General features: G+C 40.6%; 2 protein-coding genes across 2 annotated transcripts in view; both read right to left on the bottom strand.

The window, feature by feature from the left end:
• Nucleotides 1–405: 405 nt before the first annotated feature.
• Top3alpha (topoisomerase 3-alpha) overlaps nt 406–19595 on the bottom strand; it is a 487070-nt gene continuing 467880 nt past the window's right edge. Inside the window, exon 11 of the mRNA XM_067766000.1 lies at nt 406–428. Within this exon, the coding sequence (XP_067622101.1) occupies nt 421–428 (8 nt within the window). The 3' untranslated portion in view covers nt 406–420. The remainder of the gene's footprint in view (nt 429–19595) is intronic.
• Nucleotides 9432–12849, bottom strand: LOC137239093 (choline/ethanolaminephosphotransferase 1-like). The gene is made up of 3 exons (XM_067763998.1): nt 10826–12849; nt 10200–10309; nt 9432–10158 (listed from the first exon to the last, which is right to left on the bottom strand). The coding sequence occupies exons 1-3, from the start codon at nt 10977–10979 to the stop codon at nt 9727–9729; spliced, it is 696 nt and encodes a 231-aa protein (XP_067620099.1). The 5' UTR covers nt 10980–12849; the 3' UTR covers nt 9432–9726.

Raw genomic sequence — 19595 nt, 5'->3', positions numbered from 1 at the left:
CCCTTTTATGGTCCCTGTTTATCCACAAATAGGCATGATAATTCTAATTTTGTTTTTGTGACTGCGGGTCGAGGAAGGTGGCAAGAACCTCAACGCCGACAAGCCTCAGCCGGGCTACCGCCATGCCTACCCGCCACCCTTCTCGCCCGGACCAAGCAGTTGCATTAAACTATGTCACGATTCTCTAAAGGCTTGGTTTCATCCAAACCGGCTCCGCTATATTGCGGCCGTTTTATAGCGGTATAATGCGTTTTCAAAAACGTTGCAATGTAAAAGTAATTATGTGGAAACAAAGAAGACGGTGAAGTTCACCGTACGTTATATAGCGGCAATACAATAAATATTACGGTCGTCATGACGATCCAAACTCGTTCGTCGACGTTTTTTCTCACAGTCATGCTGAAAGCGGTGAATATTTTGTCAAACATCTGAAAAATAAACAAAAATTCTGACTTCGAATTTGTTTTTGAAAACCTATTTCTAAAAATAAAAACACAAGGAAAAAGAATATTAAAAGTAAAAATATCATCGATCGAATCATCTAGATAAGCTCTTTAGCGGTCCTAATATAGCAGCACTGCTTTGGAAACCAACGGACGTTACATAGCGGTACGTCGTCAAAAATGTTGCAATGTACAAGCAGTTGTGTGGAAACCAGGAACACAGCGAAGTTCACCGTAACGTAATAAAGCGGCGGTGCATTAAATATTACGGCCGTCATGACGGTACAAATTCGTTCATCAACGTTTTTTCCCACCACTATATTCAAAGCGGTGAACATTTTGTCGAATATTTGAAACTAGTTACTAAAATAATAAACATTTTTGACTTCTAATAACTTGAATGTTTTTTTGAAGGTGCATTAAAAAATATTAAAGAAATTAAAAAAAAAATGCAAAAATGGAAAATAAAATTTTGGGAATCGTCTGCCGTAAGTGGTCGAAGTTTACAACAAAGCGGTGCCGCCGAACACGGTGAGTATACCAGCCACTCTTTAGCGGTCTTAACATACCGACACTGCTTTGGGAGGAAATCAAGCCTTAAGTAGCTATATTGCATTTAAAAAATATTAAAGAAATAAAAAAAAAGTGCAAAAATGGAAAATAAAATTTTGGGAATCGTCTGCCGTAAGTGGTTGAAGTTTACAACAAAGCGGAGCCGCTGACCCCGGTGAGTATACCAGTCACTCTTTAGCGGTCGTAACATACCGACACTGCTTTGGGAGCAAATCAAGCCTTAAGTAGCTATAGCTACGTCACCGTTATTTTATGTGGTATCACAACGGACCTTCATGCTGTACAAGGGATCTTCCCCCACCACAGCAGCTGGGTGATTTAGTTGTACGTCCTCTATAGACCTCTAAATCATCGACCTCTGCTTGAAATTGTGCGACTTTCCCGTTCTTTGCTTCCAGTTTTGATGATATCTTTGGAACGGCGAAGAAGTTTGCCATTGTTTGGAGTGTTTCGTTTTTCTCTTCCCCACCAGAATGAAAATTGTGTTCATCCACGATTCCTTCCGATTCCATAGCTTCCCTGAGCCGTAATGGCAGCTCGGATTTATTGCCCGTAGTATTCAATACGCGGGCTTCCAACTCTTTTTGAGCTCCTGGATTAAACCACTTATTTTTGCAGTTCCTAGTTGTTTTCGAGATCTTTGAATTTTATTCAATAACTGCTCTTCATCAATTGTTGCGAATCTGTATAAATTCTTTAGTAATCTGCACCTTCTGTTATCGTTGGAATCGCTGAACTGTGGAGCAAATAATTCAAAATATTCTGTGTAGCAAAATGTTCTTTATTTACAACACTACTGTACTGCGCAATTAAATTACTTGCTTACATCACCTGTAGCGCATTAAAATCAAACGGATTGACTGTTCCTCAGCTTGAGCTGCTTTTATAGTCAGATACCTCGTTCGCCAATTTTTCTCAGCCTTCTCGATCAGTTGCTTACTTACTTCTCGTTTCTGTATATTTTATTCTATGTATGTCTGCGTAATATGCGTTTTTTACTGCTGTGTACATGTATGTGTGGCTGTTTTCTCGTTCATCTGCTTACCTGCTATTGTTGTCCAGCATTTATTAGTAGCGGCATAGTGACGTCCCCACAATATCTGAAAATTTTCAGTGCGCCTGGACTATAGTTTACTACGCGCAATCGGAAGGAAGAATGCGGGCTACAGTTACGGTAAGGAAACAGCTACATTCATATATGCTGTCTATAAGCATTACTGAGGACCTCGTGCAGAATAAGCAGGCTTTTCTCCGGGCATCCTGCTATATGGCCTATTTTTCGGAGGCGCCACGGAGGGAGTGCAAGAGGCAATTACATTAGGAACGCCGCAAAGGTTGGTTGGTAATAGGAGCGGATGCAAATGCGCAACACAATGCGTGGGAAAAGAGAGAATCCAGCTGGGGAGCTGAGTGTTCTTAAAAGACAGGTGGATGAAATGTTTAGCTGACATCGGTCGCGGTAAACGAAGCCTGCAGGGACGAGCACAGGGATCTGTTGATGATACTACTCGACAAAAAAATCTCCTAAAATAAAATAGGCCTTTCCTAAAGTAAAATTTTCTCCTGATTCCGAGTATGACTTTCATTTTCCTGTGGCAGATTTAATTTCCGAGATTTCGGCGGAAATATGAAAATTCCAATTTTAGCAGAACACTGTTGTTGTTGTTGTAGCAATGCTCGCCCCACCTAATAGCCGCGACCGATCACAAATTGTCATCAATATCCTCTAACGGGAGTCCAAGGCAACTTGACTTAGAGGCGTTGGTTCCACATTACAATTGAAGAGATGGTTGGTGTCATGTGGGGACATATTGCAAGCGGGGCATACAGTTTGTATGTCGGGGTTGATTCTGGATAGGTAAGAGATTAACCTGTTACAGTATCCAGAACGAAGTTGAGCAAGAGTGACACGCGTTTCCCTGGGGAGTATGCGTTCCTCTTCCGCAAGTTTTGGATAATTTTCGTTAAGTACTGGATTCACCGGGCAATTCCCGGCATAAAGGTCCGACGCCTGTTTATGGAGTTCACCAAGGACCTGCTTGTGTTTTTTCACTTCATACGGCTGGGTTCTCAGGTGCCGTATTTCCTCAAAATGCTTACGGAGATGACTCCTTAAGCCCCTAGGCGGTGCTGGTTCATCAATCAGATGCCCGGACAAAGCAACATAAAAATTTTAGAATTCAGCTTTTTTTTTTAAATAGAAGACAATGTTTCCAATCGCGGTCGCCCTTGTTTGGCAAGCACTAGCGAGTACATTTCTGCAATGAAAAGCTCTTAAGTAATGTAAAAGTAATTATGAGGAAACAGAGAAGACGGCGATGTTGACCGTAACGTAGTGTAGCGGCAGGGCAATAAACATTACAGCCATCATGACAGTACTAACTTGTTCATCAACGTTTTCTCCCACCGCTATACTCAAAGCTGTGAACATTTTGTCAAATATACAAACCTTATTGACTTTTAAATTTTTTTTGAATATGCACTTAAAAAAATAATAAAATATCTAAAAAGCCATGGATAGGTGCTAAATAAAATTTTCGGATTTTCTGCCGTAAATGATTGAAGTTCACAAAAAAGCGGTGCAGCTGAAGACGATGAGCATACCGGCTGCTCTTTTGCGGTAGTAATATAGCGGCCCCGCTTTTGGAGAAAACCAAGCCTTAATTGAAAACTCATCCGCCTTGCAGATGCCGTTCGGAGTCGGCATAAAACAAATAGGTCCCGCACGCAAATTTGTAGGAAAAATTAAAATGACCATGACGCAAATTGGACCTCTTCCAAGGGTAGCGCGCCTTACATTTATTTATTTTGATGCAGTGGTTAGGTTATGTTGAGCTGGCTGGTCCATGAGGACCTCACATAGACTGAATGAGAATGTACCGAGGGTTTCTCGCAGCAAACCTCTTGGACTGTCTTCGACCTAATTTTACCGCCTCATGAGCCCATTCCAAGCGCTCGATTTCCACTTCTGCTGGGTCGACCACTGCTCTCAAGCAGTGCTGCATGGTACTGTGACAGAGCTGTCTTACTTCGTCTTCTCCGTTCCCTTATCCGCTCTACTTCTCCGTTTTCATTTGTATGCTTTTCCAACCCGGAGCTCATTGAATCAGCACTACTCTCGCTGCGTTTTTGTCGTCCTTGGCTTGCGACTCAGTCCTTTCCTTATCATCGCCCTTATTAAAATTAGATATTGAGTCGTTCATCTTGGTCGTGCGCCCACCTGCCTGACAAGGTGGGCTCAGCGATCCAGTATTAAATGCGGGGAAAGAACCGTCCGCCACAGCAGCGCCCCTTACTGTGGTAAGGCCATCAATACTTCACAAGGTGGCCCGGTGTCGGGAAGGCTTCGTTCGAATACAGCCGAATATATACTCTGGCTGCAAATCGTCCAATAGGCACGGTCCACATAACACTGTGAATCAGGTAGTTGGCAGTTCTCCCTCCTATGAGGCGAAACGGCGTAGATGCCAGTCCAAACCGCTCCGCCTCATAGTCGGGCGCTATGGAGTGCGGCTAAGCCCTCACACCAACGACAAGGTGCCTAGTGAGGAGATGCAGTGGTTATCTAAAGCAATGTATATGTATGGAAATTGACTTCAGTTTGCTTATCTTAGGAGAAATTCTCATATTCAGATAAAATATTTTTTCAGAAATGAACCTTCTGCATTTTTTTTAGCTAATTGATATGAAGGAATAAAAAATTGAGAATTATTTGATTTTTAAATTTTTTTCTATATCAGTTTTTTTCTCAAGGTGATACTAATTTTAAATTCTGATTTCTTGGTACGTTGAGGTGTGATACATTGTACTATAGACTTTGTCATTGTACTTCTAAGCCAGATTTTTATTCACCACACGTAAGCAAAATAAGTTTGAGCACCAGCGGTCGTGGCTACCGATGTGTCAAATATGAAAAAAAAACTAAAAAAAAAAAACTTCCTCTCAAGACAAACATTGGGAGAATTTTTGCAATATGCAAACACATTTTTTCCTCAATTTATTAAGTGAATTTTTATAATAATGAAGAAAACTTCCATCCTGCTATATGAGGCGGCTCTGGGAGTATTCGAGAGAAAAGTTCTTCGAAAGATTTATGGACCTCCTCTAAGCGTTGGCGATGGCGAGTACCGAAGAATATTTAACGATGAGCTGTACGATCTCTACGCAGCGGCTGTGCTGGCTAGGCCATGTTATGCGAATGAAAGATGACGCTCCGGCCAAGAAAGTGTTTCTATCGGAACCCGCCTATGGAAGCATAGGTAGAGGGCGGCCCCCACTCCGCTGGAAGGATCAGGTGGAAAACGATTTAAACTCCCTTTGTGTGACCAATTGGCGCCAAAGAAGCGACTGGCGCACCTTGTTGGACGGACATAACCGTTTAAATGGTTAAGCGCAAATTAAGTAAATAAAACAGTTCCAAGCGCGGCATTTAAAGAAAACAAAGGACATATATATAATCTATTACAAACCTCTCAACAAAAAACCGAAGGAAAAGTTTGCCTGAATATATCTATCTATATACAAAAGTATATCTTAGAGTTATCTACACGTATGTATGTATGGTTGTAGGATGACCACAGTCCGTAGTCAATAGCAGTAGTTGAGTTAGTCAGTAGCAGGTAGAATACACGAGTATATGTATGTACATATAAAAGTATTGCAAAAATCAAAAGATTTAAAAGAAAAGAATTTCACGCCTCAAGCACGAATGTACAGCAAGTCCAAGCATCAACCAAATGAAAAAAAAGGCATGTAAGGAAGGCTAAGTTCGGGTGTAACCGAACATTAAATACTCAGCTGAGAGCGTTGGAGACAAAATTGTCATGGATGTTCATGGATACGTACAAATGGCAATACTAAAAAGTGGAGCAACTTGCCGTTGCTATCCTTCTTCAGCTATCAATTCGTTTTATCTGAATTTTTTTTTAAATATGAAAATTTGGTTAAATTTGAACGCATTTCTTTATAATTTTTTTTTTAAATCAGCCCTGAAATATTTTCGAAGCGCTCTTAATTATGAGTCCGTGTAGAGTGACGTTTTTTGGAAGGATTTTCCTTCATCCTTTGTCAAATAAGGGAAAATCACCATGTAGGAAAATGAACTTAGGGTAACCTTGGAATGTGTTTCTATGACATCAAATAAAAGGTTTTAAAAAGTATTTTAAAAGGGAGTGGGCCTTAGTTCTATAGGTGGACGCCATAAAGGTGGACCAGGGGTGACTCTATAATGTGTTTGTACGATATGGGTATCAAATTAAAGGTAATAATGGGAGTTTTAAAATGGAGTGGCCCTTAGTTGTATATGTGAAGGCATTTTCAAGATATCGACCAAAATGTGGACCAGGGTGACCCAGAACATCATCTGTCGGGTAATGCTAATTTATTTATAAATCTAATACCACGAACAGTATTCCTGCCATGATTCCATGGGCTTTTGATTTTGTCCTGCAGAACTTTTTTCTACGCCCTGCAGAACTTCTTCTACTTAATATGGTAGGTATCACACCCATTTTACAAAGTTTTTTCTAAAGTTATATTTTGCGTCAAAAAATCACTCCAATCACCATTTTTCATGGCTTTTTTCGCATTTGGTATAGATATATGGCATTTTTTTCATTTTTCGAAATTTTCGATATCGAAAAAGTGGGCGTCGTCATAGTCGGATTTCGCCCACTTTTAATACCAAGATAAGGTGAGTGCAGATAAGTACGTGAACTAAATTTAGTAAAGATATATCGATTTTTGCTCAAGCTATCGTGTTAACGGCCGAGCGGAAGGACAGGTGGGGAAGGTGGGGTATTTGATCAATCTAGCTGGCCAAAAGTAGATTTTTCAGAATATTCCAACGTTTTTTAAATATACTCCCAAAACCCATCTGTATAAAAATTGTGTGTAGTTCGATGTATTTTTGGATTAAAAAGCAATATACCCTTCTAACCTAAATACTTGTTAACTTGTTTAGCCTTTACCAAATCTAGTTACATTTTCTTTTAGGACAGGTGTTTAGGCCACAGGCCTAAATATATCTCCCCCCCCCCCCCCCCTCGTAACATAACTTTCTTTGTTTTATTTTCTTCGTTACTACCACCCGCATATTCTTGTGATATACACACAGGCATGTGTGAGTGGTAGTACGTATGTGTCTTAGACGTTTTGTAATCTTCTTCTTGTGTTGGCCAATTTTCGTTGTCTTCTTGTAACCAAGAAGGTCCCTGCCACCACAAAGAATTGTCGATTAGATCCGAAGTGTAGAGGCCTCTGCTCGCCAAATCTGCAGGATTTGACGCGGAGTCTACGTGCCGCCATACCTTGCCTCCTACTTTATCGATGATTTTAGTTATTCGATGTGCCACGAACGTTGACCACGAACATGGTGGTTTTCGGATCCACGCCAGTACTATAGTCGAATCTGTCCAAAGGGTCACTTTAATGTTTGAAAGTTGCATATTTTCTATTGCCGACTCTATAATTTCTGCAAGTAGGACTGCGCCGCAGAGTTCCAGTCGTGGCAATGATATGGTTTTGACCGGGGCTACTCTCGTTTTGGCCATCAACAGGTTGGTGAAGACTTGATCCTTTGTTTGTACCTTCAGGAAAACAGTGGCGGCATATTGTTTTTCCGAGGCATTGCTGAATCCATGTATTTCGACGCTGTCCCTTGGGGTAAAGTGAACCCATCGCGGTATGCGGATATCGTTGATTTTTCCGTATTCTTGCATAAATGCGGTCCAACGATCTAGATTAGTTTGTGATACTTCTTCATCCCAGCCTGTCCCTTCCAACCAAATATTTTGCATTATTATTTTGGCTACAATTACTACTGGTCCCAGCCAGCCAAGAGGGTCGAAAAGCTTTGCAATCGCAGAAAGTATAGCCCTTTTTGTGATGGCATTACTGTTTTCAAAAGGTTTAGCAGTAAAATAGAATAGGTCGGAATGCGCGTTCCACTTAATGCCTAGCGCTTTAACCGTACTAGTATCTTCAAACTCTAGGAAGTCCTCTGTTAATAAATGCTGCTTCGGTATACCCTGCAGAATTTTCTTGCAGTTGGACGTCCATTTTCGCAATGGGAAACCTGCCGATTGCAATGCCGATGATATTTCGTCCCTTGTAAGTTTCTTTGAAAACCATTCCACCAAAGCAAATCCCCAGATACCACGAAATCTATTCCTTATGACTCCTTCCCAACTAATTTCCACCCTTTGCCACCCTGTATTTACAAGCGTTAGCGAATTTCAAACAGATCAAGATTACCTTTCAACTTTTATTTAAAAAAAGGGAACAGCTTATTTCGTTAAATATAAATAACTCTCAGTTTCGAACAGCTCGTAGTTTTTCAACACACTACGCGTACAAAAGCGAAAGACCTATAATTTTTGAAATTACAAAAAAATGTTCGTTTTGCAGTACGCTTTGATATTTAATGCTGTGGATGACTGAGAAAGGGTATACTATGCATGTATTGAGTTGGTTAATTTTAATTTCAAGCGGAACACTAATCAAGCATTCAAATCTCAGTTGACTTTTTATGCAGTTGCTTTTTCTTGTATATTGTAATTATTTGAATATTTCACCCTGATCAGTACCTGTCCAAGAAAAATATTGTTGTACTAATTTTTTGGTTTCTTCCGAGTTGGCATCCAATTTCTTCCATACATAACAATGGTAACCAATTTGCCAATCGGGTGATAGTGTGAAGGCTAATTCATGACCGCGCCACACCCAAACGGCGGATATGGTACTATCATTATCCTCACAAAACAGGCACACTGAAGCAAAGGCTTGCTTACGCATTTTATCGAGACGTTGAACCATACCAGTGATGAGATTGCACGCCATAAACACTTTTGTAAGCTCACTATTATATTTACATTCACCGAACCAGGCAGAGTAATTTTCTGGATCGAATTTTTGCCAAAAGTAGGGAATGGAAACAGATTCATCCTCGTTGGAGGATGGACGTTTGAAATCATTGAAATTGAATGTGCCTATTGTGAGCGAATCGAAATGATTTACGTAGCTACGTGTCAAAGGATAGGCAACTATTGTATTCAACTGCCCACTATAAACGCTAATAGTATAATCATTTAATAAGTGTGCTATCCAGGGTGCAACCGTGTCCATTACATTCCCTTTCAATAACTGCTAAACTTTCTTTTCCTTATCGAAATCATGAAAAGTCATATTACCTTCACGTTTACTAGAGAAATCACGTACGGTGCTGCCTTCACTTGCGCCACCACTATTTCGGCCGCTTCCTAGAACACTGTGATGCAGGTCAAGCTCCGTCGTGTCGCTTGAGGAATTGGAGCTTGATGCACCACCGCTACGATCACGCGTTGGATGATGTATAGCGGAAATTTGTAGTTGTGGTTGTTGTTCGCGTTGCTCGCTTGTTGCTGATTATTGTAGAAGTTTGTTCTTGTGAACGTGGTATTGGGGTCACCGTGACGTCACTCAGTTGGACTCCACCGCTTGTATGTCCATGATATCCATTTTGTCTGCGTTGAGGTGATACTCTTATTAGTTGCAAATACACGATAACAAGAATCTATAGGTGAAGACAATTCAACATAAATATTTTTTGTTTTTCTATAAAACCACGAATACTTGCCCGCAAAATGGTTATATGCGGAATAAGAAAACTGGACCCAATTGCGACCAATCCAGATATTCCATTTCAGCTTTTGTCATATGTGCGATCACAAGCTTATTGGTGACTTTGGCAGCCACCATACCAAATGCCAATATATACATGAATGTTCAGTGAAAATATTTGTGGCAACTTCTGAGCGATTATTAGAGCGGGTAAGATAATCATTGTCAGTGGTATGCTAGGCGATAAAACGCTGGTACCAGCAACTGTGGAGCCATTCTTGCTAACCCCGCCAGCCAAAATAACAGATAATATAAACCATAACGACCAAAGTCCACAAACTATGGTCATTAACGCTATGAGGTACCACATTTGAAAATTACCAAACATCCGCGTTTGCCAAACATCCGAACCAAAAACAGCTGATATAATATGTATGACGATAATAGTGAACTGCGCCTCTGTTACATCAATTTTACCAAAGCGCAGTGTACCAGAACGCGAATCATAACGCAACCAAATGCCGAAGTTCTTTATTTTAGTTGGGGTTTCCCATTAAGCATACATATTTAATACTACATCTTTACATCTAATGCATCTTCATCGATTTCAAATCCAGTAGTCATACCAGCGCCAAGAAGAAATGAACCTACACTCAGCATACCACCGCCGCAGCCTAGATCGCCAACGTATTTACCTTCAATATCGCCATATAGTGTCTGTGGAATGTATGAATTTATGAGTATCACTTATATCTTTTATAAGTAGAACAACAAGACATTTAGTACAAAAAGTGTTAGAACACAACCAGAGTAGCTTGAAAATTTAGTTTAACATTTTAATGCAAAACATCCTAAGCAAAATCGTTTGTAAATTTTCAAGGAATTTGTTACCAAAACACATTGAGTCCTTGGTCGGGAAAAATCCAGACTCGCTCCGGTACATAGAACCGACTGTCTCGTATATATGCATTTTAAACGATGTTCTTAGGAACACAAAAAACATTCCGCACTGGGAAATCGAAACATTGCAACTCAGGTCTGCACAGGCATACATATGCACAAACAAAATGTTATATCATAATAATTGGCTGTGTTCTTACTCAATATTTTGTTTGAATATTTAGTTATTTTCTAAATGTGTTCGCAATTTCTTGACCTGAATATTGCACAGCACACAACTAGCTATGTGTGGTGGTGTTATATATTAGCACCCCATCTTCGCAAGAAACACCAAAAACGCGATTTGGCTACAATGTTATCCGGGGCAAAGATACGCATTGTGTACAGTGGAGTTTGTGGCTCCTTCTCGGTTGGCAATTTGCGGCTAAGCACTTCGTATTCCTTCAACTGTCCCCTGGTCTTCATGTTGGCAGCGTTTAGAGAAAACGACACCACTCACCTTAAACGTTTTTTGTGCCTCAATGCTTTGTTCACGATATAATGGCTCAGCCGCTTGTTTTAATTGCATGTTGTACCATGACACCTTCAACAGCACTGGATACCTGAAAAGAAAAAGAGAAATAAATTAATAAAAAACCATATTACGCATTATAGAAATTTACTCACCACCGCGTGTTTTATCTCAATGATTTTTTTTCATTCAGGAAATGGAAGAGCGACATCTGCTAGTCAAAATCTCTACACTCCATTTCTGACTGTCAATGCACTGTGTTACCGACATTATGCCTTACGCGTTGCTACACGCAACACATGTCGCGTATTACATATCTCGATCAATCATTCATTTGGTCGAGATTTAAAATACTTAATTCCACGAATCTCAACATTATCGACCATACACGTCGAAAATAATGTTGAATGGTGGAAGTGCAACTCTGTAATACCTTTTCAGTCAGGTTTCTAACCGTTCCGTGTGGTGGCAGGCCACTTGTTGTGAAAACAAAGTTCACCACAAACCAAAAAATAAATCTTTAGGACTACTTCGGCGACATCTACCGACATAAAATAAATTATAAAATCCCTACAAAATTTGGTCACAAAACCTAATCACGCCCATGCAAGTGTGACTAGGAATATAACCTATGACCTGGTAAAATGACTAGTCAAATGACGTGGAGTGACGAGAGCGTTTTTGCAGGGATGTACTAGAGGCGCTAAAGCACCAGCCACATCGTATGGATGCGTGCTAAATCCGTTTTTTCTTCGTATTTACTTATGGCCCTTAATTTTTATTTCAATAAAATGTTTTTTTTCTCTTGCGAAAATATATGAGATAATATTTTTTTGGCTTACGCCACCCAAACAACATTCCGCTAACCTCAATTTGGGCATGATCAATGATACCAATATTCTTTCAGATCATGACCCGTTACCAAACCTTATTGGCCAAGGCAGAGGGAGGCGCAAAACGTTTCGACGTCGCGTGCCAGTTCTGCGGCAGGGACCATAGTCTCCGACTCTGTGCCGAATACAGGAAAAAATCCCCGGAGGAGAGGTTGCGGGCCGTGCTGCTGCACAAATACTGTCCGAATTGTCTGTCGCCCTTTCATCGCGTGGACAAGTGCAATAGCAAATATCGCTGCAAACGGTGCCAGCAGAAGCACCACACCACGCTCCATCTAGATGTGCGTCTTTCTGAACGCGATGATGCAACAACCATTGGCGACGACAGCCCGTCCGATGACACGTTGTCAATCCACCTAACGGGGCCGACAAAGTCCTGGGCTCAGCAGGTGGAAGAAGAAGAAATAGAGGAGGAGAGAGCAAAGGCGGAGGAAGAAAAAGGCAAAACAGAGACAACAAGACCGTCAACGGTCAACCATGGCATGCGCAGTTTCCGGCCGCTGTTACAGCATGAGAGAACCGCGGCGAAAGCAAATAAACGTCGAAATGACCGAGACAACTGGCGGCACCGCGACATCGGACTCCAAGGAGGCCCGACCGAATCATCCAAACGCGGAAGACAGCAGCGGCGAAAGAAATCAACGCCATACACTTCTGACGCCCTAGATAAAAAGGCACTATCGCGTGGTACACCGGAAGGCTTCCGAACCGGCCGGCTACTCCCAGCCACTCCAGCGCCCATCATGCGGTCTTTCGTGCCCATTGCGCCGACGGCCATCGTACGTGTCGAATCGCGTGGGCACCTACATCTGGTTCGTGCCATCATTGATCCCTGCGCCGCCAGCACCATCGTCGATGCAGAGCTGGTACGCGATTTGCAGTTAGAGCGTCAAGGACCAGGGCAATGCACACTTATGCTGCGCGGCAAGTTCGGGTCAACGACTCATGTCACTACCCAAGCCGCCGTGGTCAACGGCCACTATCGGTTGAGTCCGCCATCCAATGTGGATCCAAAGGTGCCGTTCCGTTCGAATTTATGCGGCATGCAGATCCGCACTTCTACCGCTCATCGCCAGTTCGTCTTACACTCGGCGCTGACCTATACGCCGAACTGATGGTGAGCGGAACGCCAGCAACAACAGTTGGCGGTCTCCTGACCCAACCAACCGTATTCGGGCTGGTAGTCTCAGGAGCCTGCCAAAAATAGGAATTGTTTCATAAAAATAAGTAATTACAGCACGGAATTTAAAACCACGTACGTGTATTTAATAACATCTTTTCTTTTTCTTCTCAGGACAACGAGACACGAAGGCCATCGTGCGACGTGCAGTGCTTGCAGTCCGCATCTGCACATCGACATAACGGCTTACTGGACGTGCAATCGCGTGTCATTCCTTTTTTTCCTTTTCATTTTTTTTTTCTTTGTTGCTTACGGCAAGGGGGCCGGTATGTTTAGGCCACAGGCCTAAATATATCTCCCCCCCCCCCCCCCCCCCCCTCGTAACATAACTTTCTTTGTTTTATTTTCTTCGTTACTACCACCCGCATATTCTTGTGATATACACACAGGCATGTGTGAGTGGTAGTACGTATGTGTCTTAGACGTTTACCGCTGTGAGCCCATGGTACAGCAACTTTGTTGCCGGGAAACCCAACGAAGTGGCTGTATCGTGGGTTCATCGGCTCATGTGGAAAAGAGTCTCGTCCTCTTTTAATCCAGCAGCCAGCAAAGGAACACGTAATCGCCCGTTCACGTAAGTTCAACTTTTCAAAATTATTATCACATATATATCATTTTCCACAACATTTGTTAAACCTTTTCTTAACACTTGTTGTATTTATATAAATAAAAGCACTTTGTGAATTCTTTTTATTAATACGAAATCTTTTTGGTGTTTTTATTTTCTTCCCCCTCTTTCGCCTTAACTATTATTTAACAAATTCGTGGGTGCGCGCCGTTGCCATCACGCATTTGTTCAACAGGTAAATGTGTTTTCAATTCACATGTTACATTTTTTATACAGCATGTTTTAACTGATTTATTCTACTTGTAATGCTACTACTCTTCAATATTAAATTTTTAAAAACCTTGCAAACAAAAAGATATAACTTTTTTCATGGCATATGATGTCAGTAATTTTTTGGCAATACATAAGCTTGTGTTTGTTTCAAAGTTTAATGACAAGAACGGCTGCGTATACCCGCTATTTTTTGAGTGGTGATCAATTTTGTAAGAGACTAATACCTCTATTGGCAAGAGGCGGCAACCTAGTGAAAACATCCTCAGTGGCAACACTTAGGTGAAAAGCCTTAAAATAAAAAAATATATACCAAATGTGATTCACATCGGTTAAGGCGTTTCTGAGATGGTAGTGGATATACAAAAATGGAGGTGAGGTCGCAACACTAAATGGCAACCCTACTTAAAAGTGTCAATAGAAATTCGGAGTAAAATACCTTTCGTTTGATACCCATATTGACTTATGTACATATCTCATGTAAATCCAAAAAATTACCCCGGGTCCCTCCGAAACCTGGAGTTTGATCCATAGTAATTCTGCGCGGAACACCATGAATTTACTGTAAAATATTTCCCTTCATAACAGTGAAGTGAGACAACCACTTTTTAACAGAAATAACTTCTGTTTTAGTTTTGGCCAGCTAGATTGATCAAATACCCCACCGTGAGACGCCGACTGTTTATAAAAACTGGGCGTGGCTTTCACCGATTTCGCCCATTTTCACAGAAAACAGTTATCGTCATAGAAGCTATGCCCTTACCAAATTTCACAAGGATTGGTAAATTTTTGTTCGACTTATGGCATTAGAAGTATTCTAGACAAATTAAATGAAAAAAGAAACTTTCTTCTATTTTTGTATTTTGTTGCACCATGTTGAATGTTTACATAATTTATTTATATACTGTAAAGATATTCAATTTTCTGTTAAAATGTGACTTTTAAATTTTTTTTTAAAGTGGGCGTGTTGGTCATCCGATTTTGCTCATTTTTTTTTAGAACACATATAGTAATAGGAGTAACGTTCCTGCCAAATTTCATCATGCTATCTTTAACGACTGCCAAATTACGGCTTGCAAACCTTTTAAATTACCTTCTTTTAAAAGTGCGCGGTGCCACCCCCATTGTCCAAAATTTTAGTGATTTTCTATTCTGCGTCATAAGGTCAACCCACCTACCAAATTTAATCGGGTTATTCGTCTTTGGTAATGAATTGTCGCACTTTTTCGGGTTTTCGAAATTTCCAAGATATCGTGTTCGCGGACAGACGGACGGACGGACGGACATGGCTGAATGAATTTCTTTTTTCGCCCAGATCGTTTTGATATATAGAAGTCTATATCTATCTCGATTAGTTTATGCCGCTACGGAGTACCGTTATGCGAACAAAATTAATATACTCTGTGAGCTCTGCTCAGCTGCGTATAATAAACATAATACCCACACTAACAGCAAAAGTAGGTGGGGATTTTTATTTCATATCACCCTTTGTGCAGTTTCTTGAATTTACATACATACAAATAGAGATACCCACATCACTTGTATATGAATCCGATTTCAAAGGAATCTGCGAGAATACAACATGTACATATGTTTAAATATGCACATTTGGGTATGTACATTGCAACGCGTTTAACGCGTTCAAGGACAATAAAAAATTTAAGGAGCGGCAAAAATAGACAGACAGTCGTTTTTGAAGCTTGTCACTAGTTCCACTAGAATTTTGTTCCGTTTCTATATCTTAAGCGATTTTGGACAAAATGAATTGATTCAAATTTTATTTCATGTAATTTTTTCCAAAGTTTTCAATTAAGTTAACATTTACCTTAAATATCTTTTGAATCATCAGACTTGGCAAAAAATGTTGCCAATGCATATAAAAATATTTTTCAATGGCGACCAGTTAGATGTTTATACAATTCAAAAGCTATCAAATCAAATATCTCCATACGTATGTATGTATATGGGAAACAAAAATCCCTACCATATTGTAACGAACTTACTGTAATTCTGCTGATTTCCAACCTTCTGCTAACGTTCGAATCGCTAAATTGTTGAATAAATAACTCCAATATTCAATAATGCAAAATGGTCTTTATTAGACTACTTTGAAAGTACTTCACAATAACTCTTACTTCACAACTAATTGCGTGTTTAAATCAAACTGCTTATTGACTACTCAGCTTGCTCTGCTTTTATACTCTCTGTTTCCTTGTCCAAATGTCTAGACGTTTCCTCTTCTAGAATCCTCTACCTGGTCACCAGCCATACGCGCGTGTATTTGTAGCAGACCTGTTAAATAATGATTACTAATGGTAATGATTAGCCGCTCCATTGATTATTTTCTTTAAACGCCATTTAATGATTACTTGCCATTATTTTCTATTTTTAATGATTACTTTTCAATTGATAAAAAAAATAATCAAAAAAAAATCATGATTTTTTACGATTATTGAAAAAAATCAAAAATAATGAAAAGTAATCAAAAATTAATAAATAATCAAAAGTAATTGATTATTTTTGATTTGTTTAAACTTTGTTTTGATTATTTTCCCGCTTTGTTGAAAGAAAAATTCTCCTTTGTTGCATGCATACAAGTACATTTTAGGATGCAATAGTAAATCGTATGCGCTACCCATATGCCTAGATAAACGCTCACGATATACCGTTGCATCCACCAATGTACTTGTACATTGCATAGCCATAACGTAATCCAAAATAGTGGATATATTTATTTTGGATATAAAAAAATTGGCTAGAGTTAAGGATGAAACCAAAACGGATCGTTGCTAAATGAAAGCTTTTGGACGCCAACATATGAATCTAACATTTTTTTTACATATTGTCTGGGCTAGAAAAACCATCGTTTTCCATCCCACATTATTTTATATAAAAAAATAAATAAATGTAAGGCGCGATAACCTCCGAAGAGATCTAAGGCCGAGCTTCTCATCCAATTTGCGTCGTGCTCCTCTTGATTTTCCCTACAAATTGGCCGGACGGGACCTACACATTTTATGTCGACTCCGAACGGCATCTGCAAGGCAGATGAGTTTTCACTGAGAGCTTTTCATGGCAGAAGTACACTCGGAGCGCTTGCCGAGGGGCGACCCGCTTAGAAAAATTTTCTTCTAATTAAAAAACCTCATTTTCTAAAATTTTGATGTTGCTTTGCCCGGGGTGTGAACCCAGGGCATACGGTGTGGTAGGCGGAGCACGCTACCATCACACCACGCTGGCCGCCATTTTATATAATGAGTGTAGTAAAATATGCACATGCGTGTATGCTTACCTGAGAATATAATTTAGATCAACGCTCATATACCATTCGCCCTATATGCTGCATGTATATATTCGTCTCGATAAGCGCTTACGATTTACTATTGCATCTTAAAATGTACTTGTATGTAGAAATTTCCCCGTGCATGCAACAAAGGAGATTTTTTCTTTCAGCAAAGCGGAGAAATAATCAAAGAAAATATCAAAAAAAAAAAAATTTTAAGTAATCGAAAAAATCAAAAATAATCAAAGTAATCATTTCGATTACTTTTGCTTATTTTCAATAATCGGAGAAAATCATGATTTCTTTTTTGATTTTGTTCTAATGGTAATCAATTAGTAATTGCTTCTTTCGGAAAACAATTGAAATAATCATTGGCCACTAAAAAGGGCATCTAATTAATTGATTACTAAGGCTAATTCAAATTTAACAGGTCTGATTTGTAGTGTGTAACCATATGCGTGTGTATATGTGAGTACTACTTCAGCTAATGATGACATGCGTTTGTGAGTATCTCTCTGCTGCTAGTATGTATGTGTTTACATGATGATTAATGTGTTTATGTAGCTTGCTTTAAGGTTTTTGTTGTTGTGCATTTATTTAGTGATGTGAGTATTCCTCACACTGCCCTCCACCTAAGTTTGATCGTCCCGATCAGACAAATCTCTCCATCTAACCGCTGCTAGCATCTCCAAATGAACCACCCTTCTACTTCGTGGTTTCCCAATGGTTTGTATGCGGCGTTTGTACGGGGGTTCCCAAATGCACCAAAATTTGAATGGAACATCTTTCCGCCGGTGTGAGTTGTATAGCACTACAAAATCTCCCTCTCGGAAACCTTCCGAATTATTTTTCTTGTCGTACCTGTGTTTCATCCTACTATTCATTTTCCTGGACCGTTCCCTCACACTCTGTTGTTTGGCCAATGAACTACTTCGCAGAGCTTGATCTTGACGAAATGACTGCATCATCCGTATCGTCTTGACGGTTCACAACAGTAGTGCGCCCTGGCTTGAAGCCACTCTTTCATTCTTTCTGTGAAATTCTTTCTTTTGTTTTAGTGCGGTTTGTCAATGCCATTGTTTCTCTCGCAGGTACCTTCGGTTTTGATTTATTTGGCCCATTCCTTCCACATTGGTTTGCCCGGCCTGCTGTCTCCGATTTTCTTGGCCTTTGTATAGTCTCCTCCACCAGCACTCGCTTACTGCTGAACCCGTTCTCAAAACTGTAGTTAAGTGGTACATCTTTGTTCTTATACTGAATAATCCTTTTCTGCATATCGACCCTGATGCCATGGTCAACCAAGAAATCCACTCTCAATATGAATTCATGAACGATCTCCGCCTCCCCCAGCGGGTTCGGGGGTCAGAATATACCCGCAGTAGGTATGCCTGTCGTAAGAGGTGACTAAAAAACCAGATTCAAGGGGCTGTTTAGCACAACCCTTCAGGTTGCCAGCGCAATATACAGCTTCCCCAAACCCAATTGTCAACCTCACCTATCCGCGGCGAATCTTATTTCACTAACAGACGAGGCTCGCGCGACCCCAAGCTCCTCATGGAACTTGGGGGTGGGGAGGGGGGATGGCCCGAAGGTTTAATGTAGCCATATAAATCGTTCCCGAGATGGTCGGGCTAGCAACTTAATGGTGCTGTGTTACCGGAGCGTACAGGATCTGTATCCGGCAAAGGACCATCACATCGATAACACTCGCCAAACTTGGTTATACTCGCCAGTGACCGTCCGCAACCTTACTCCAGGTAATGGCTTTACTTTCCCGTTGACCAAATCAGATCGGATTAAGGAATGAGATGCGCCCGTATCTACAGTCAGTACACGCTCCTTGCCATCCACATTTGCTCTGACGGTAAGACTGCTCGATTTTCTTCCAATTTGCGAGATAGATATCACAAGACATTCAATAGCTGGGGCAAGCTTTCGATCTTTACATCTGACTCGCTCTTGCTTATCTCCTCCAGCTTTGCGTTTACGACCAGCCAAGTTGGAACTACCAGGACCAGTGCTGCAATGACGTGCAATATGACCTGGGTTACCGCACTTGAAACATTTCATAACTCCGACATTTTTCTGTTGTGATCCCTTCAGTGCTTCCAAAATTGTGTCTACCCAATCTGGTCTTTCTACCTCCACACGGCGTGCTTTGAAAGCTGGTTTACCCAATAGTGAGGCAGTTTCCTGAGTCAGTGCATGTGACACCGTTTCTGCAAATGTTGGCTTTGGGTTTGCGTATGTAGCTCGCTTTATTTCGACGTCCCGTATGCCGTTTATAAAGCTCTGAATTTTTACCCTTTCATTGTATTCCACAGGTGTGTCGGCATTTGCAAGATGATCTGCAAATGTTGGCTTTGGGTTTGCGTA

Source organism: Eurosta solidaginis, chromosome 2 (genome assembly GCF_040869045.1).
Source record: "Eurosta solidaginis isolate ZX-2024a chromosome 2, ASM4086904v1, whole genome shotgun sequence".
Classification (NCBI taxonomy): domain Eukaryota; kingdom Metazoa; phylum Arthropoda; class Insecta; order Diptera; family Tephritidae; genus Eurosta; species Eurosta solidaginis.
This window is presented reverse-complemented; position numbering and strand designations above follow the sequence as displayed.